At 41.3% G+C, this 21,731-nt stretch overlaps 1 protein-coding gene across 1 annotated transcript; it reads right to left on the reverse strand.

The window, feature by feature from the left end:
• Positions 1–4,750: 4,750 nt before the first annotated feature.
• On the reverse strand, positions 4,751–20,077 carry ccn2b (cellular communication network factor 2b). Its single transcript, XM_039821129.1, has 5 exons — positions 19,925–20,077; positions 13,055–13,271; positions 10,947–11,198; positions 8,174–8,430; positions 4,751–5,929 (listed from the first exon to the last, which is right to left on the reverse strand). The coding sequence occupies exons 1-5, from the start codon at positions 19,976–19,978 to the stop codon at positions 5,624–5,626; spliced, it is 1,086 nt and encodes a 361-aa protein (XP_039677063.1). The 5' UTR covers positions 19,979–20,077; the 3' UTR covers positions 4,751–5,623.
• Positions 20,078–21,731: the final 1,654 nt, after the last annotated feature.

The raw sequence follows: 21,731 nt of genomic DNA on the forward strand, positions 1-21,731 counted from the left end.
CACGTCACATCTACGTCGTCTCTCTCAGTTGGAGGCTGCTCAGTAACGCTCGGGCGCTCACTGGAAAAGTGCTTCTAATATCCTAATATCCTTCGCTGGTCTCCGTCCAGAGCAACGGGATCTGTTGGTCCAGTTTATATACTGTCTATGTTCTAAACTGGTGGATTTCTGAGGACTAGGGTCAACTGGTCCTCAGATCTCTGCAGTGTAAATCCAGACAGCTAGCTAGACTATCTGTCCAGTCCAGTGAGTTTTCTCTTGCACAACTAAAACAACTTTGAACGTACACGTTCCACCAAAACAAGTTCCTTCCAGAGGCTATTTTGCAGCGGCACCTACAGCTGGTGCTTAGCACCGCCCAAGATGATTGTGATTGGTTTAAAGAAATGCCAATAAACCAGAGCACGTTTTTCCCCCATCCCAGAATGCCGTGTGGACTAGCCAGACCTTCCTCCGCAGCGTCTCAGCCGCTCTCGATCCCGTTCTTAAACCTTTCTACCACCAATGTGTTGCCCTTTTGATGTATGCCCTCCTGTTTTTACCTCTTGTTCGTTTCTCCTAATGTCAGTTGTGCATATACTTTACTTGCACATACATATATATTTCACTTGCACAGGCATGCATAATGTGTAAGTATGTATATGTGCATAAGTATTTACATGTGCATGGGTGGCGGTTGGCGAGGATGGAGGTGCACATAAACACAGAACTTTCACTCAGGAGGTCAGAGTTCTAGTCTAGTTCAACACCATAGGGCAATTTGCTGACCTTGTTACTTATTTATTATTAACTTAATTTTCGTAACAAACAAACCTATTTATCCCAACTTTGTGACGTTAACTTGAAGTTTCTACAACAAGGTGCCAATAACATAAATGAAGAGGTTGAGACAGGTGGAGGTGCAAAATGCATTAAGGCAGTTTGTTACGAAAGTCAAGTAAGTAAAGTAATCATTAAATAGGTCACTAGGCAAATTGACCTATGGTCTTGGACGGGACTTAAACCCCGACCTCCTGGCATGGGGGTACTTTCCATAAGATCATCTCTCAATGCAAATCAAACCAGCTATTAGGCTAACTGAAATAAAACCATGCCAATCTCTAGGTATGGTGAAGGGCATGTGATGATGTGGGGGGGCTATTTTAATTCCAAAGGCCAAGGGAACGTTATCAGGATGCATAGTATCCTGGATCCATGAAATAACTGGCCTTTCAAAATAAACATCTGCCTGCCTCTATGGGAATTTAACATAAGGGTGTACTCACTTTTGTTGCCAGCGGTTTAGACATTAATGGCTGTGTGTTGAGTTATTTTGAGGGGACAGCACATTTACACTGTTATACAAGCTGTACACTTAATACTTTACATTGTAGCAAAGTGTAATTTCTTCAGTGTTGTCCCATTAAAAGATATAATGAAATATTTACTAAAATGTCAGGGGTGTACTCACTTTTGTGAGATACTGTATGTGCATGTGAAGTATATATGTATGTGCAAGTGAAGTATTCAATTCTGGCCTAGGCGGCTTCTCAAACAGGACTGTTCCTATGCTTTCTCTTTGCTCTGTCATGCTATGTCTATACCATTATTGCATGGGAGAAATGTTGACTTACAAGATGATAAAGGGAAAAAATGAAGTTTTCACTTCTACTCTCTGTATGTTGATCAGACACACTGTACTTTAAGGTGACATGTGATGTGACTGCACCATTGGAGCTAAATAACTGCAGTCTCGCCCATGCATTATGGACTTGTATTGATATTCATTCTCATTATCAATTTAATCATATTTTCAGTTGGTTTTATTGCAGCATGTCTGTAATATTATATTCGTGTCCAATTTGATCTGTATCAACAGCTACATAAAGTTTGCTTTGACCAAATATTTATTTATTATTTAACTGTGGAAATGATAATGGTAATGATGGCCACTCGTTTCTCTTTACTTAGCTGATTGGTTCTTGCCATAATATGAATTCTAACAGTTGTCCAATAGGGCTGTCGGCTGTGTATCAACCTGACTTCTGCACAACACAACTGATGGTCCCAACCCCATTAATAAGGCAAATTCCACTAATTAACCCTGACAAGACACACCTGTGAAGTGAAAACCATTTCAGGTGACTACCTCATGAAGCTCATTGAGAGAACACCAAGGTTTTGCAGCACTATCAAAAAAGCAAAGGGTGGCTACTTTGAAGAATCTAAAATATAAGACATATTTTCAGTTATTTCACACTTTTTTTGTTAAGTACATAATTCCACGTGTTCATTCATAGTTTTGATGCCTTCAGTGAGAATCTACAATGTAAATAGTCATCAAAATAAAGAAACACATTGAATGAGAAGGTGTGTCCAAACTTTTGGCCTGTATTGTACATATGAATATAAATATTAATATATCCAAGACACATGCCATGATCATGTCATGCAGCTGCTGAATTAGTACTAGAACATTTTTGGTCCAGTTTCAGCCACTCACTGCTTCACAACAACTCAGCTTCATTCAGTAACATGTGAGCCCAGTAGGAACTCAATGCAGTTAAAACTCCATTTGGTACAGATTATATAACAATGCAGTAACTGCCTAAGTAGATACATGTATTGTATTTATATTGTATTTAGTGGTGCAAATTCACAAACAGAAATTTGACTAACAGTGAACCTGGGCCTAGGGCCGCTGCACAGGTGGTCATCCAAAACTGTGTGTGTGTGTGTGTGTGTGTGTGTGTGTGTGTGTGTGCTGCTGCTGCTGTTTTTAGACAACAACGAGCACAAGCAATCTTTTCTCAGCTACAGGAACAGACCGACATGCAGTGTTTCTATAAAAAAATAGACTTAGTTTATTGGAACAAAGGCAAAAGTGCAACAGAGAATAACGCCATCTTATCTCAGTCAGGTGGTTACAGTGAAAAAACAAAACAATATGATACAGAACTATAACTGGGTTGCATAAATTATAGTACAAAACTGTACACAGTCTTACAGTATTTACATAAGCCATATTTGCCAAACGCCAAATTTGTCCGTCGTTCTTTTCTTTTTAAATATACAGCAAATAATAGCATTAATAGCAAATTAAGTCATGTTATGGTTTTTTTCCTCCATTTGTCTTTAGGCCAAACTGTCACCATGGAGACACTAACCCACATTACTGTCGGAATAAAAGCACAATCTCAAATTAAAGTCCAACTGAAATAAATAGCCTTTTTGTCTACTACAGCACACATATCTGCTCTATAAAGCCCTTTTCCTTTTATTGATTGATTTATTGTACAAAGACACTGTAGTTTCACGCTGGATTAAAAAGCTTCTGAAAGGCCTACAAGTGACCGAATCGTTGCATTTCTCTGCTAAGCAAAAAGAAACACAAGTCTCTACACTGTATTAATCTGGAGATATAAAAAAAAAAATGACATAAAAGGAATATTTTGATGTCGTAACCCAGGTTTTTTTTAATACATTCAAAAAGCACACTGACTAAATGTGATTTCAACTGGACTTTAAAATACACATCCCAAGATTTCTTGAATCGTCATTACCTTCAGAAATATGTAATACATAAATATATATGTATGTGTGTGTAATACAAATAGTTGATGTCAACATGTAGCTCAGGTGTCCAGTAGCATTGCTGAGGCTGTCAGAGTGAAGCTGCTGCCTCGGGACACACAGCTGTTCAGCAACTGTACCTTTAATGATCTGGTTATCTCACGTCGTAAGTTGTACTGTAAAGTGTCTTCCAGTTCATCTTTAAAGACTTGTACTTCTCTCAAGATAACACACAATGGTCATATTGTCATTCTTTCAGTCCTGTCAAGATAGTGACAAACGTATAACGCTTTAAAAGCCATTATTCCAAGATTACAGACAAAATCAAGCTCTTGGCTTTCGTTTAGTTTATGAATATTTGAGTATCTATATTTGCAGCCATGTCTGCTCATTCAACATGCTGAATCCTATGAAATAGAAAACCAAAACCATTGCTGCATTGTATTCTGCTCTGTTGTTAGTAAAAACACATTTATCTTTAGGCATCAAAATTAATTTTTCATCTTTGGAAACCATATTTGTAACAAAATAATCTAAACTCAAACGTGCGGAAGGGGATGCCAGGCTTTTTTCCAGCAATGTACATTACACCACTTCCAGCAATTCACAGAGAACAACGAGGGCAAAACAGCATCACAGATCTGTTTTAACCGAATATTCTCTGGTCGAGCTCAGCTAACAACGCTGTTTGTATCTAGCAGGCTACCGACAATGTTATCTTCACTTCACATGTTCAACTGACTTTAGCACTGTCGATAACATACACTTTGACTGTCCTGCTGTTATGACAGACGTGAACTAATCGCAGACACTTGCTTCGTTCATGGACTCATGTATTAAAGTGCTCATATTATGCTCATTTTCAGGTTCATAATTGTATTTAGAGGTTTTGCCAAAATAGGTTTGTGTGAAAACACCATTTATTTGTTGTACTGCACATTGATGCAGCTCCTCTTTTTACCCTGTGTGTTGAGATCTCTGTTTTAGCTACAGAGTGAGGCATCTCACTTCTGTTCCATCTTTGTTGGGAGTACGCGCAGTTGCAGAGTATGAGGGCGTGCCACGCTAGCAGGAAAAGTAAATGCTGGACTACAATAGAGCTGTTTGGAGCAGTTTGTGAACAGTGTTTTCTCTGGAAGATGGTCCCTTTTGGCTGGACTTTGGGCTTTTTCACTTTGTAAACCTATAAGGTGCACAACAAGATATATAACACTATAAAGGAAAGGGGGAAAGCCAAAAAGTATAATATGAGCACTTTAATATGCCAATTGGAATAATTTAATTATTATTTAACAGTGCTAGAACGCAGTTCTGGATCGTTCCGGCACACTTTAACCCCTGGTTGTATATGTTTGGAAATGGTCTCTGGCGTCAATGAATGTCCTCCATCTTTCTCCTTCCATTGATGCCAACAACAGTTTTGAACAGAGGTGTTATGCAACTCCCTGTTATCACATGGGAATGTTATGGAAAAGTACAAGCTACAAACTACATACTAATCTTTGTTACTTCATGATACATTTCTCTGTATAACTGTTGACCAGACCTGGCAGCTGGACTACCCCAACTGGGTTTGGTGAAGAAGTTAAGAAGGCCCCAGACCCCCACTGACACTGACTCTCTCAACCCCCTCATTGTTTCGCCAAAATGTAATGTCCAAGATGAGTCAAGATCTAATGATGAATGTCCTCCAGACTAATTTGTGTAAATCTTGGCTGGATTGGGGTTAGCTAGGTTCAATTTGATTAATCGAGTTGAATCGCCTCTCTGTGGATGTTTTCCAGACCAACATCCCAATAGCAACACTGGCTGGATGACTACTCGTCTTTTCAATTGTGTTGAAAAAATGTTTTTTTTATCTCTCTGAAAAAGTAATGAATTACTTACTTTTTACTTTAAGGTTGGATTACACCGAAGGTTAGATGTGTAGTTGTAAGGGTTTAGGGTAGAGTTGGGTGTTAGAATGGTGCAGTCCTGATTTGTGTGTGTGTGTGTGTGTGTGTGTGTGTGTGTGTGTGTGTGTGTGTGTGTGTGTGTGTGTGTGTGTGTGGGGTTGTTGTGTAACCTTTCATCACATATCATTATCATAGTCTCCAATCATCCTCCGAGTGTTGGACGCCAGGAAGATGTCATTGCTGTGTGGACAGTCATGATGGCATGAGCAGGTCTTGATGAACATCATGTTCTTGGTGAAGACCTCTCCCTCTGGACAGTGGAACTCCACCGGGGCTGTGATGGTGGTGTGCGGCGTGCAGCAGCGATTGTCTGTGCAGACACCGCAGAACTTTGGTTTGTACAGCCTGGCGCTGGAGCAGCCCGACAGCTCGAAGCGCATCCCCTGCTGGGCCTTTGGCGTCCGGACACATTTCTTCCCCTTCTGTGGGACAGAGACGACAGTCAGTGAATGATATGTCATCATGGGGTCAATGTACTTAGTCATATTGTCGCTGTAGTGATGTACAGTATAACATGGTACAGAAACAGCCACAATAAATCAATCAATATGTTAATTGATTATAAAAAATTGTTGGCAATGATTTTTTTTCAGATTAGTCTGACAAAAATGTTATATTGTTACATGTTATACTCCTGCCGGTGCAAGGAAGCTTAGCTGTCGGTCAGATATTTGATATATTAGTATATATAAATCCCTCTCACTGGTCATTTTGTTATAGAACTGGTCAATATATCGATATTATATCGATATCGTGATATGAGACTAGATATCATCTTGGATTTTGGATATTGTAATATGGCATAAGTGTTGTCTTTGTTTTTTTATAGGCTGCATTACAGTAAAGTGATGTCATTTTCTGAACTTACCAGACTGTTCTATTATTTGCCTTTACCCACTAAGTCATGCACATTACTGATGATTATTCATCTAAAATCTCATTGTGTAAATATTTTGTGAAAGCACCAATAGTCAACACTACAATATCGTTGCAGTATCGATATTGAGGTATTTGGTCAAAAGAATTGTGATATTTGATATCCTCCATATCGCCCAGCCCTATTTTGTTATGGTAATGAGGCTCATGTCCCACTTGTTACCAAAGGTTTTATGTTTTTTACATGCTTTGCATGTTTTTTTGGCAATGTTTACTGTAGGACAGGAACTACGTCACTTGAATTCTTCCTCGTCGCTCTTACCAGATTTTCCTGGCTAGCGCTAGCTAGCTAGCTAGCTTGGTTAGCAAGGCACAACCCTATGCTGAACAAGACATTTTTAGGCGACCAAAATGTAAAAACTAACTCTGATGAAGTGAAAACATACAGTGAGATGGTTAATGTTTTGCTTTATTATATTATATTCTATTTTAAAATAAATGGGACTATAATTTACATGATGAACACCATGCTGTATTGAAGAAGACTTGAAACTAGCGATTGAGTCTATACATTTGTTAGGACAATGTTTACTGAGGTAATATCAAATGAGTAGGAGACTTATTTTCTCAATCACACTTCTTTTTGGAGCCAAGCAGAGCTCTAGGCACTGAAGCCAAGACTTGCAATGCTAACATCAGCTAATCAACCAACTGCAGCTAGTTTGTGGGTGCTGAGTCACAACGTTTAATGAGAAAGAGAGCATGCATTTTACAACAATCTGACAAAAACTTCTTGCGTCAGGATGGCTCACTCTGTTGACTTTGCCCTTCCCAGAAGGACAGCATCAGTGAGTTCAGCAAGTAGCCTCAACCCAAATCTGTTCACGTTCAAGTGCCAAAGATGACGAGAGCAGAGGAAGTCAGGAGACGTTGGGTCAACTAAAAAACCTCCAACCTTAACCATGTGTTCATTACTGTAACCATGGTGGAGTGGTCATCTTAGCCCAAACCATGATGTTCCCTTAACTAACCAAGTGGTTTTTGTGCCTAAACCTAACTTAACACTCACATTCCTACAATCATAAAACAGTGATTTGTAGCAGGTTTGAAACACTTCCATGGGATGTTTAGGAAAAACAACAAATTTTGTCTTTTAATTTGGAGGAATTGTTGTCTCTGACTGGGGTCTTTTATAGCAGTATGCATGTGGAGAGACTGGTGCCGTGGTCTACCGCTAATATGTTCTGATCTTTTGCATTTCAACTTTTAACACCCAGCAGTTCTTGCACGACAGAAAGTGTAGACAGTTCGGTTGGATCATAAACACTAAAAACAACCCTGCACATTAAAATTCAGTTCATGAATTTGACCTTTTGAAGGCCAGAGGACTGAAACATCATAAATAAAGTAATTCAGTGTTTTCTATTAACATCATAAAGCAGTGGTTCTCAAACCTTTTCACGTCAAGGACCCGTAAACTGACACAAATTAGACTATGAAGCCCCATTTGATAAGATTCTGTCCAAGGTTCTCAAACTGATAGGAATTAGTTTTTTGATGTTTTATTACAGAAATTGTATGAAACCCATTGTCAAAACAGTCCTACAGTACATTCATTCATTTAGTAAATTATGAATAGAATTACAGTGAAAATAAATCATTCCCCTTGTTGCTGGGGATTCCCCTAAAGGACCCCACTTTGAGAACCCCTGCCCTAAAGAAATCAGAACATGTATGGAAACATGTTGTGGACTATTGTTGGACTTGTGTTCGTTAAAGGGAACACTGACCTTGATGTCTTTGTGCTGCTGGCTGCTGCAGGGTCGGAGCATACAGATCCTGCTCTGCCTCTCCAGCTGGCAGCGCTGGTTGTCGTTGGTGATGCGAGAGGAGACGCCCATGTCGCAGGTGGCCGAGCACTCACTCCACTCTGTAGTCTGGACGATACAGTTATCTCTGGGACTCTCTGCCTGTGGTCCATGAGGAGACACTCGTCTGAAGACTGAGGCGGGATTGGAAGAGGGCAAGGGACGAATCTGAGAGGCTCCTGCAACAAGAGTAATGAGACGTGGGGAGAGAAAAGGGATGAAGGAAGGCAAATGGTGAGTGGTCTTATGTTTTTTACAAGACAGTGGGTGACCGAGCTGGCAGGCATAAGGAGTCACTGCAGACATTTTTCTTCCAGCTTCCCCTGCAATTTCATCTAGTGTCATCATCAGGTCAAAGGTAGTCCCACTTTGCCAGACCTTCCTCCACCGCAGCGCTGCAAAGGAAGGTCTGGCTAGTCCACACAGCATTCTGGGATGGGACAAAAACATGCTCTGGTTTAATGGCATTTCTTTAAACCAATCACAATCGTCTTGGGCGGTGCTAAGCACCGGAAAAAGCCATGGTGCCTCTGCAAAATAGCCTCGGGTGTGTACGTTCAAAAAGTAGTTTTAGTCGTGCAACAGAAAACTCAGATTGGACAGATAGTCTAGCTAGCTGCCTGGATTTACCCTGCAGAGATCTGAGGAGCAGTTAACCATAGTCCTCAGAAATCCACCGCAGTTTAAGATGCCAACACAAAGGAAGCCCAAAGCATTGGATATCCGGTCTAAATGAGTGAAATCCGGCGGAATTTCCGCCGGCAATGGAGCAATCCCGGAAGTGGAACGTCAAGGATATAGACTAGGTCAAAGGAGACTGTCCTCCCTTTAAAAAACAGCGCCATAGGTCGGTTGTTCCAGCATCATTCTGACCCATATTTAGGTTTCTAGTGGCAGCGGCCTCTAGTGGCCTGTAGTAGTTCTGACGGAAGCAAGGCAGGAAGTAAGGTGAGGAAGTATAAGAGCGCCAAATGTCCTGGTAGCGAATTATTTTTTTGCAGGGTGGTAGGGGAAGACTCATGAATATTCATTAGGGAACTCATCCCTGAATGGCTAGTACTCGTTGCCTGCTCTGGTTGGGTTGGTTCGGTTTAGGCACGAGGAGTGGGATTGGTTATGGTTAGGGTAAGAATGTCAGGGCGAGCTAATCAGGGATGATACTTCCCCTACCACACTGCAACACAAAAAATTGCGTCCTGGTAAGGAGGCAGGTTGGGGGGGTGGATGGGTAAAACAAACACAGGACTTGTCCTGTTTGAAAAGAAAAGGAAACAGAGAATCTTTTTTTTACTTTACGGAACAAATGGAGCTACGTAACAACATTTCACAACATTAACAACATGTTTAAAACCACAACCGTTACCTTCTCTAGTTTAGATATGAGGACAGAAAATGCTCATTGGGTCGTATTAGAGTGGAGGAATAAAACCCTCTATTATTGTATCGTTTGGAGGACTTGTTGGGTCCAAAAATACAATTTGCTCAATACTTTAGTTTATCCTCTTACAGTTTGGTGTTCTTTACAATTAGCAGGTACAGCCTCACAGAGCCACAAAGCTAATAATGTAAAATCTCCAGCGGTGGAAGAAGTTTTCAGACCTTTTCCTTAAGTCAAAGTACTAATACTACACTGTAAAAATACTCTGTTACAGTAAAAGTCCTGCGTTGCAAATGTTACTTAAAGGTACTCTAAGTGATGTGACGCGTTTTTTAGGCTACACATTTTTTTGTCACATACAGCAACCATCTCCTCACTATCCGCTAGCTGCCTGTCCCCTGAACACACTGTAAAAAAAGCGGTCTCTGTAGACAGCTCAGGCTCCATAAACGGCAACAAAAACAAACTGCGCCAACCTGCCCCACGAACCATAACAAACAGTGTTCCAGCCAATAACAGACAAGAAGGAGCTGGTTGAGCCATCGCTCCAGCAGTGTTAGCACGTAGGCTACTTCCACAATGTGTATTCATGACTCAACCAGCTCCTTCTTGTCTGTTATTGGCTGGAACACTGTTTGTTATGGTTCGTGGGGCAGGTTGGCGCAGTTTGTTTTTGTTGCCATTTGTGGAGCCTGAGCTTTCTTCAGAGACCGCGTTTCAGGGGACAGTCAGCTAGCAGATAGTGAGGAGATGTTTGCTGTATGTGACAAAAAATTTTGACATTTGAGTCTGTAAGTATCATCAGGAAAACGTACTTGTACAGTGTAGTATTTTTTACATTTTAGAAAGTGTAAAGGATCCAAACAGTTGTTGGTCTAATCATTTTAGCTGGACTTGTAGGCAGTTATATTGTTGGCTAGTTTCATTTATAATCAAACATCAGATTTTATAAACTACATGTGTTTTGTGTGCAGAAATCTTAATGTGTAAAGTAACTTGTAACCAAAGCTGTAACAGATGAATGTAGTGGAGTAAAAAATACAATAATTCTCTCTGAAATGTAGCGGAGTAGCAGTAGAAAGTGGCATAAAAAGAAAAGACTCAACTAAAGTACAAGTACCTCAACATTTGGACTTAAGTGCAGTAAATGTACCTAGTTACATTCCACCACTGAAAATCGGAAGCAGTGGTTGCAACACATTCTGAAGGCCACTGACCAAACGTACTTATTTTACGAGTTCGGAATGAGAACGGGTTGGATGAGTGTAGTGGTACCAGTTGAATCAGAAGTGTGTGTGAACCTGGGAGCAAACTGACCGGCCAGCACTGACTGGTAGTGGCGGTCCGGAGGCGACTGCTCACACAGCCACTCCTCACAGCAACGCCCAGGGATGTGGACCCGGCGGGGGTACGGGCAGTCAGGGGAGGGCAGCAGGACGTCGCTAGCACACATCGGCACACAGCCGATCTCTCCGTTCATACACACACAGTGGTGCTTACAGCTGGGATGGAAGGACTCCCCGCTGCGGTAGATCCGGCCCCCCAGGTCACACGTCTGACCCTCCTGAGCTGCAGACAGACACAAGACACGCAGCACTCTCACTCATACATACAAGACAATGCATACACAGCAGGCACATGTCACTAACAGCTATATAGGAGGACTTAGAAGTATGCAGTTTATCAGGCACACATTAAAGGTATAATATGTAGGATTTTCCTAAAAACAATGTATAGACTAATACAAAAGTAATGCATATCAATCATCACTCATTACCAGGGCCACATGGAATCTATGGCTGCAGAAAACTCATAAACTCAGAATGTAACAAAAAAACAGTTTGCAGATTTTCATTCTGGATCAAACACAACTCAAAACAAATCTGCAGATTCTGAGTGCGGGACGTTTGTGGGCGGTAACAAAGAGCCTTTGTGTTTATGAACAGTTAGTGATACTACATATTATGTGCTTTATTTTTAAAGTGAGTTTAATACAATAAAATAGATAGCAATTTTTTTCTTTTTCTTTCAGTATAAGTTATATAGTTATAAAAAAACATTTCCTGGTAGACTTGCTAGAATTGAATTTCTAGCCCACATCTTTTTGCCCTGCTTATACTTAGGGCTTTTTCACACCTGTAGTTGGTTTGCTCTGGTCCATATTAGTTGATGAGTTTGTGAACTTGAAGCGTTTCCCCAAAAATCCAAGCGAACCAAATTGTATCACTACAAACCAAGCAAGAACGATTACTCTGCTTATTGTCCAGATGTGTCTGGGGCGGGACGAAGAAAGTAAATACAGCTATAGTTCCTGTGGCCTGATCACCTGTTCGACCAACATATGAAATTTGAGTCGCACATAAAGAAAGTGGTCCAATCGTCTTTCTTCCAAACAAGCAACATTGCCAAAATTATACATCGATTACAATACACCAGTGGTGGCCAACCTGCACTGGCCGACTATATAGTGCTATACTATTTTAAAATTCTTTTTATCACCTAGAAAGCACGGGCTGGCCCCACGTTATATTTCTGAATGACTGTGTCCGCTGAGATCTGCTGACCAAGGTCTTCTGGTTGTACCCAAAAGTAGGCTTTAAACCAAAAGAACAGTTTCCCATCCTCTGGAACAGTCTCCCACCCTCTGGAACAGTCTCCCACCCTCTGGAACAGTCTCCCACCCTCTGGAACAGTCTCCCACCCTCTGGAACAGTCTTCCTCTAGTTATAACAAATGCAGCGTCAGTCGATGGTTTCAAGAAGCTGTAAAAAACTCATTTGTTGCGTATGCACTTTGTCCAGTAATGTATGTTGGGCCTCCTGGATGGTTTTTATTGTGTTATTGTTTGAGCCTTTTTTTCTAGTTTTTATTATTCTTATTCATGTTAATTAATGTTGCTCTGTACAGCACTTTGTAACCAGGTTTGGAAAGGTGCTTTATAAATAAAGTTTATTATTATTACTATTATTATTATTATTATGAACTATTTGAGTCTTTTTTTTCTTATTGCAATCCAATGTTCTGCACTTTAGAATAGAGCAGAAGGACATTCTAAATGACATAGTTAATATCAGTAGAAATGGCTTTTTTAGAGTTTGATCAGTATGGGTGTGGATAAAGATGTTAAATGGTGGTGCGTGTGTGTATGTAAGGGGAAAATGGATAGTTAAATGGCAGTGTGTGTGTGTGTGAAGGAGAATGGATAGAGATGTTAAATGGCGGTGTGTGTTTGTGTGTGTGTGTGTGTGTGTGTGTGTGTGTGTGTGTGTGTGTAAGGGAAGAATGGATAAAAAATGTTAACTGGCAGTGTGTGTGTGTGTGTGTGTGTGTGTGTGTGTGTGTGTGTGTGTGTGTGTGTGTGTGTGTGTGTGTGTGTGTGTGTGTGTGTGTGTGTGTGTGTGTGTGTGTGAAGGAGAATGGGTTACCCATGCAGATGCCAGTCTCACTGTCACTCAGCAGAGTGTAGTCACAGTAGAGCTCCTTGTGATGGTCGCAGGGCTCCAGCAGGGAGCAGGGCTCCCCCAGCTGCCTGGCACACACCTTACAGCAGCCACAGCCATCCAGGACCAGACTGGTGCCCAGCGGGCAGAGGGGGGGCTCTGCAGAGCAGGCACAGGGCTGGGAACAGTCCTGGCCTGCTGTCTGCAACACAAACACACACACACACACACACACACACACACACACACACACACACACACACACACACACACACACACACACACACACACAAAGCACAGGTTAATGAGTGAAGATTAGAGATGGACACCCCCATCAATGCCTAGATAGAGTGTGGTTGAAACTGCGGGAACTTGCAAAAACTGCGGTTTGATGAAAAAGAGAAAAAAAAGTGATTCCCCCAAAATCCTGCTTTTCAGTGATGTTCGCGTCGCGTAATTACATCAGTTCATAACGTTCCCATGACAACAGGGGAAAATGGCTGCTCTTGTGTGAAGTAAATGCAACATTTTTCAACTTTCTTCTAAGATATATGTGACTTTTTTTAAACGGAAATGCGGGGATTATGAAATCATACAAGCCCCGCATATTTTGTGCGGAAATCAGCAATATTTGCGGCGAAAGTGCAGCGAATTTGAAAAAATGTGGCTCCCGCATAAATATGCGGACTTTGGCTGATGCTTATGCATTTAATTATGTGATTGCATAATCGCGTTTTTCTGGAGGGACTGTGTGAAACGAAGTCTGTATGTTTTATTCATGAAGTCACGGAGAAGTACTACACTATCCATAATCCTAAGTGTAGCAGTCTGTCTGATTGGTGGAGCTCGCTGTTACCATGGAAATGTTTACTGAACCCGCCAACGGCTATAGCGAGCTGCCACCACTGAAGTCTCTGATCGTTTCTGTACAGTCTTGTTCCTTTACCTCTTTTGCAGTTTTCAAAATGTTCTTTTGCGCTGACTCAAATGTTTTATGGTGTTGGAACCTGAACCATGTGGCCCTTTCCAACAAAGAGAAACTCTGTAGCCATGCGGCTCCTGCAAGAAAGGAAAGGGGCCTACATGTAGGAACCACAGCCTGAGGGGCTAAAACCACAGACACTGGGGTCCACGCTCATGGGCTAACTTTAAGTCTGAATCCAAACTCTGGCTTTCCATTTGAAAGGAATCAAGGAAACCCCAAGGGGTTCCTGGTCACGTGACCCAGAAGATAAAAACTAACGCAGGTCACATCTCTGTGTCTTTCCCACTGCAACTCACATTGTTACAGGGGACCTACTACTCTGCTAAAGTTTGTACCTTTAAATAGGCGTTTTCACCTGGCTGGACGAGTAACTGACTGTTTTATGTTCATGGTAACACATCTTTGAACTGGTGGAAACACTATCCAATCAGTGTTCCATTTAACCTGCAGAAGGAAGAAACAGTTTCTTCACAGAGAAGGAGGAGGACAACACCGTAAACGGCCCTTTTCTTCATTTAGTCGACAGCTGTTTCCCTCCGCTGCCATTCGGAGGACCCGGCAAACTGACGGACAAACACGCCAATAAACGCTTTAGGAGAAGCATCTAGAGGCAGTCTAGTTCTGGGCAGAGATCAGTTAGTGTGTTATTTAGTTAGCTCTGATGTTGTGTAAGTCTTACTGTATTAATGTGAATCGGGCCACTGCGTCCTTGAGTATATTGCTGTTAAGAGCCTTGCTCACTGTGTTTGCTGTTTTGTTAAGTTCACCTGTATGGCTGCATTCATTGTGTCCCAGGCTGTTGGGACGGGCTAGTCACACGCTGCTGTGAGGTTAATAAACTTTCAAAAGTTCAGAACTCCGAAATAACGGAGCTAAGCTACTATTATTATGGAGCTAAAAGACTGATTATTTTGCCCGCAAGGAGTTAAGATGTTAGCCTAGCTCCGCCCTCCTACGTACTTCTGCTCAATTTTCCTTTTCCTTCAGTACACCGTCTGGGTTTGCGGTATATTCTTGGGTCTTCTCCGGGCAAATCTTTGGCGGTCCAATCAGCGAACAGAGGGAGTGGCTGAGAACGATGGCGTTGAGGTTGTGCGCTAGTTTGAGTTGTAGTTTCGTAATCGCGGCGGAGAAAGATGCGAGCGAAGCCATTCGGTCTGTTGTGGCAACGCTGCCGAATATTCAGAAGTTAAAGGCCGAGCAAGAACAATCTTTGCTGAGTTTTGTTGGTGGCCATGATGTTGGGGCCCTCCTCCCCACGAGGTTTGGGAAAAGTTTGATTTTCCAGCTCGTTCTATTAATGGTGACGGAGTGGCTAATAGCGACGCTAAGCCGACGTCACGACCAAACGTTAGCGATTGGTTATGGCAGATCCAGAGTGGCTCTGGGCAGATCCAATAATTTTAAACTTCAACAGAGTACCTGCCTTCAAGGAAGTTAACACTTGTCAATGGAGAGTGGCCAGACTTTCTGTACAAATGAAATGGACCAGTCTGGTAGGACCAGGCTAGTGGACCAGAGTCTGGTAGGACCAGGCTAGTGGACCAGAATCTGGTAGGACCAGGCTAGTGGACCAGAGTCTGGTAGGACCAGGCTAATGTACCAGAATCTGGTAGGACCAGGCTAGTGGACCAGAGTCTGGTAGGACCAGGCTAGTGGACCAGAGTCTGGTAGGACCAGGCTATTAAGATGTTGCTTGCCTTGGCTTCTGTGTCTTTCCTGTCCCCTTTTCTCTCACTAACCAACACACACACACACACACACACACACACACACACACACACACACACGCTTAAAGGCCTTGTGGGTATATACAAGGTGATACTTAGTTTAATTCCACGCCATCATGGCGCCACATTAGCCATTTTGTACCCTTTGTCTATGGATCCATTTCAAAGAGTCTCAACTCTCGCGGTTTCCCTGCCATCTTGGACTCTCCACGTGGTCACGCCACCATCGTCCTCTCTCTCTCTCTCTCTCTCTCTCTCTCTTTCCTCTCTTCCTCATTCATTTACACACACACACACACACACACAGTTATAGTTGTAACAGGATAGTAGATGTTTATTGATTGAAGAAATATTGATCATTAATCAGTATAGCTGACGTTAAATAAATTCTATTAGACTTTAAAGAGCAGTTGTCTGTGATTATGTGTGTGCATTTTGTAATCACAGCTGGTTGTGCAGGTCACTGCTCGGATTTCACTCCTTCACTGTTTACTTTATTAATATGACCTTCATTCATTAAGCTAATTCATGTTTTTAGAACACCACCTTCTGAGACAGTATCCACAGTTCAGTTATTGGTCCGTGAGTTCAGGGTGGCGCCCCGTTTACTATTTATTCAAACTGATAAGGTTTTCAATAGTCATACCTTTATATTGATAAAATACTTTTGGTAATTGCTAATAACTAAATCTCTGCCTAATAAATTCCCGACAATGGTCACGACTCATCTCGTAGCTGGTTGGCTTGGTTCCAGGCTTCGACTCTTTGTATCAGCATGAAATTAAACGTCAACGGAGATATTGAACGGGAAAAAACACTTCCAGAACCAGAGGCGTTCAGAAAGCACAAAACACACCAACTGATCCAGTATTACTCCACCCACTGCAAACCTGCTGCCTGGTATTGTAGCGGTCCTGCAGTGTGTGGACATACAGTAGCAACCAACTCTCCCTGCACTGTGAGATCAGCAGCACACAGCGGGTACAGCACCAGACACACAGGATGTCCACGGGGGCACTGAGCACGCTCCTGGTGCTGTTCTGAAGAGAGGCACCAATGGTGGAATGTAACTGAGTACATTTACTCAAGTACTGAACACATTTCAGGTACTTGTGCTTTAGTTGAGTCTTTTCTTTTCATGCCACTTTCTACTTCTACTCTGCTAAATTTCAGAGAGAAATATTGTACTTTTTACTCCACTACATTCATCTGTTACAGATTTGGTTACTAATTACTGCACACATGTAGTTTATAAAATATGGAAGAGGATTAGGGCCACTGGTGAAAAATGTATTTGAGTTAAGAATTCTGACTTTATTCTCAGAATTCTGAGTTTAAAGTCAGAATTCTGAGAATAAAGTCAGAATTCTGAGAATAAAGTCAGAATTCTGAGTTTAAAGTCAGAATTCTGAGATTAAAGTCAGAATTCTAAAGTCAGAATTCTGAGAATAAAGTCAGAATTCTGAGTTTAAAGTCAGAAATCTGAGATTAAAGTCAGAATTCTGAGAATAAAGTCAGAATTCTGAGTTTAAAGTCAGAATTCTGAGATTAAAGTCAGAATTCTAAGTTTAAAGTCAGAATTCTAAGTTTAAAGTCAGAATTCTGAGTTTAAAGTCAGAATTCTGAGAATTAAGTCAGAACTCAAATACATTTTTCAACAGTGGCCCTAATCCTCTTCCGTAATAAAATCTGATGTTTTATTATAAATAAAATTAGCCAACAATACAATAGGCCCACAAGCAAAGCTGGATTGATAAGACGATTAAACACTTTGTTGATTGACACAACTGTTTGGATCGTTTCCTGTTTCTAAAATGGGAGTACTTGTACTTTTAAATAGTTTAACTACATTTCCCTGATTATACTTACAGACTTTTACTTAAGTAACATTTTCAATGCAGGACTTCCACCACTGAGAGGCGCATATTTTTTTTTTGGAAACACATATGTATATAGTTTGATTTTATCTCAATTTGTCCTTTAATCTTAATTTGCCCGCCTCCCACACACACACACACACACACACACACACACGTGCATGCACACGCACGCGTACACACACACACGGGCGCATGCACACACAGGCATACACACACACACACACACACACACACACACACACACACACACACACACACTGGGATTGCCAGGCCTATAATGTAGCTCTCTAATTATGTACACTAATAGTCCAGTCATTTTAAGCCAAAATGGGGGTCAACCTAGAGCAAATTGCAACAGAAGCAAACTCAACTGATTTTGTATCCTCAGTATGTCCTGAATAAGGAACAAAAAGTCCCGAAGAATCCCATTAGGGGAAAGTTTCGAAAAAGACCCAAATAAAGCCTATTCATTCTTTTTCTCACGTGAATAGGGTAAAAAATGTAACCTTTAGATATCACCATGAAAATTACTGAGTTGATTACTTACATCAAGACAAACAAAAAATGGCTACCCATGAACATTAATACATAGAGGCAGGAAGAAGTACTCATCTCCCAGAAACAGTCCCACGGACCCAGCCCCAAACCCCATCTCTGCAATAATAATTAATAAAGGCTGGTTTAAAGTACTTCATCTGGCATCTATGTATTAATGCTCATGGGTAGCCTAAATGGGTTCCATTCAGACCTTAACATTACATCTTTTACTGTTATATGTCAACAAGATTCAACAAGACATTTCACCTGGCTATACCCAATGTTTAGATCTGTTGTGGTATTTATGCAAATTAGCACACGTTTATCCACGTTAACAACCAATTTAAAAAAACTTGTAATACATTTTTTGTTTGTCTTAATGTAAGTAATCAACTCTGTAATTTTCATGGTGATATCTACAGGTTACATTTTTTACCCTATCCACGTGAGAAAAAGAATGAATAGGCTTTTTCGAAACTTTCCCCTAATGGGATTCTTCGGGGCTTTTTTTTTCCTTACTCAGGACATATTGAGGATACAAAATCAGTTGAGTTTGCTTCTGTTGCAATTTGTTCTATCTTTTTTCATGAAATGACTGGACTATAACTGTTCAGAAGAGTGCAGCGGCTGTTTTCAGTTAAATCAGCTCTGATAAAGCCAGTGTACACTTCCTGTCCAGCAGCAAATAGCAGTTAGAGACAGTTAGAGACTAGCTGGAGAACATGGTGCTCAATATTGGCTCACATTCATCAGATGGACACAAACACGACTCCAAATGAATGCTAGTGGTGGTCTGTCTATGTAAATAGACAACTATTTGCTAACCCATTTGCCATAACACCTGTATATGATACGCCCGGTGTTGTGTTTGTTGTGATGCACTGTCCCAAAGCGGCCAAAAAGAGTCTTTCAGGCGTGCTCACTGGGCTGCAATTTTTCCTATACGAGGTGTGATTACCTTCCAAAACAACACATATAACACACCATTCTCTTGCACTTCTATTGTTTGGGCGAACAAGCAGCCACTTCCTCATATTTATCACCACTTGGTCAAGTTTAGGCCACTAAAACTACTGTCTTCTTTGTCATTTAGATGAGGACATGTTACAATGTACAGCTTCAAATTGGGTTCAAGCCTCCATGTGAATGGAGTGGCAAACAAATGTATTTTATACAACATACCATAAAAATAAGTATGAATATATCAACTTGCCACATGTAATATGAGAACGCACTTTACATAGAGAGCAGATTCTTTGTTGTAGCAAATGTATAAAGGCTTCTGGAGTTGTTTTGGTCTGGTTTAGTAACGCCATAGAATGCCACAAGATGGCGACACCAGACTGTGATCACGTTGGCCAGCAAATATTTTCCATGTTTTGTTTCCTTCTCACTGTTGAGCATCAGCCCAGCACAGAGGGAGCAGGTTTGGAGGAAAAACATGACAGCAAAAAACAAAAAAAAATATATATATATATATAGACAGTGAAGAAAATACTTTTGTAAGTAAATGTAAGGTGGTGCCAGAAGCAGCAGGAGCTCCCTACATTTCTACCCAAATGCAACAATCCCAAGCTTTATCATCAGAGGTTCAGTTCTTCAGGGTGTAATCTAACGACTCACATGCTCTGAAGATTTCCAAAGCAGCACAGCATCTCAATCTTACTATGAGTATCCCCAAATGGCTTTTTAATTCAACAGTCTTTGTTAAAAGAAAACTTACCAATGAGATAATAAGCAGGAGAAGAGAGAATGTGGCTGAAGTTTCCACAGGCATGTTTGTCAGTAGTACTGGTTCCTGTCGCTCTTGTTATTCTCCCCTGCAGCAGACTGATGAAGTCTGGGAGGAGGATCGGACTTAAATACCAGCCCTGTGGGTGTAGCCCGAGAAACCAGAGCCATGCCACTCTGCTCTGAGAGGCGCAAATATTCCAAATCAAACGGTCTTCTCCCAGACTCCTCGGTTACATCATTAGTTCATAGGGGTGTTGGTGGACAAAATGGCAACTAACAGGCTTGTTAACTTTGAGAGAACTCAAAGCATGTGACTGTTCATATAGAGTCTTCATTTGGAATTTTATTTGCAGTGTGCGTCAGCCTCACAGTGGCTCTGACAGTTACTGCAATAAATGAGTATTCACAGCGGACAAACAGTTTGAATTGGAATTTTCAGGAGTGATTTCAGATTTCATGTAGCGGATGAGATGATTGCAGAAAAACACTTTAGTGGCCAGTAGAAGTTCAGACACACACACACACACACACACACACACACACACACACACACACACACACACACACACACACACACACACACACACACACACACACACACACACACAATGCCTGTAGCCATGACTAAGACTTCAAGTACAAATGCCTTTCAGACATAGACTCTGTAACATTGTGTGTTCATCTTTTTGTTATGGCTTTTTGGGTTAGATACCGTAGTAGATCTTCATTATGGAAACTTTTTATACTGACACAACAGAACAGAACAAAGCCACGATGTGTGTGCTATGTTTGTGGTTAGCAGGCATAATGATGAAACATATATATTGTATGAGGTGAGAGGTTAATACTGCAACATGCTTCTAAGCTGAAAGTAGGTAAAGCTTTATTTATGTAGCAAGTAATGACAAGGTTTTGAATAAATCTTTAAAGGGACATATTATGCAAAGTGCACTTTTTTTTCATGGCTTATCAACATTAACATGTTCCTGGTGTGTCAGGAGACCCCCAAAGTGTGAGAAAGACCCTTCTCTTTCTTTTTCTCCTGCTCCTTCTGTCAGGAAATGTGTAACGAGGAGCGATTGAGATGTGATGCTGGATATGACATCCTCTGGGGATCATGTGCAGGGGCGTAGCACAAAATTCTGGGCCCTGTAGAAAGGCATTTTCTATGGGCCCCTCCCCTCATCCACAGCTATTCATTCTAGCATCTTTTTGGGCCCTCCTCACATGAGGGCCCTGGGTACTCAGTCCCCTTTTTCCCCCTAGTCCAATGCCCCTGATCATGTGCCATACAGGTTCTGGGCTGGAGCTAGTGTTGCCCAGAACCTGTATGGCACATGGCAACTTTCTCACTAGATTTAGCAACACTTTAAACCATCTTAGCGACGTTATTTCTGAAACGTGCCGAGCCACAAATGTATTGACTTATTCAGCCCATCAGGGAAAGGCCGGACATTTATTCAGATATAGTTTATTGTGCTTCATTCCCATGCATGCTGCTCAGAATCATGGCCGTGATCATGGCTCTTGCTCCGTGCCCATTAAACATTTTTCCAAAAACATCAGTCGGTGCGTTGTTATTGTCACATTTTGTTATTTCTCTTTTCTTTGGCTTTCAACACCAGGTAGAGTGTTGCTCTTATGTGTATAAAAGTGTATACTTGCATATTTTTATTGTGTGCGGGCAGTGCATTTTTTATTTTTATTTATTCTACTTATTTAATTTTATTAAATTATTATTGCTTTTTATCTTTATATTGGGTACCTCATCCTTTTATTGTGCTTTTATTGTGTTA

This window comes from Perca fluviatilis, chromosome 13 (assembly GCF_010015445.1).
Source record: "Perca fluviatilis chromosome 13, GENO_Pfluv_1.0, whole genome shotgun sequence".
NCBI classification, from domain to species: Eukaryota; Metazoa; Chordata; class Actinopteri; order Perciformes; family Percidae; genus Perca; species Perca fluviatilis.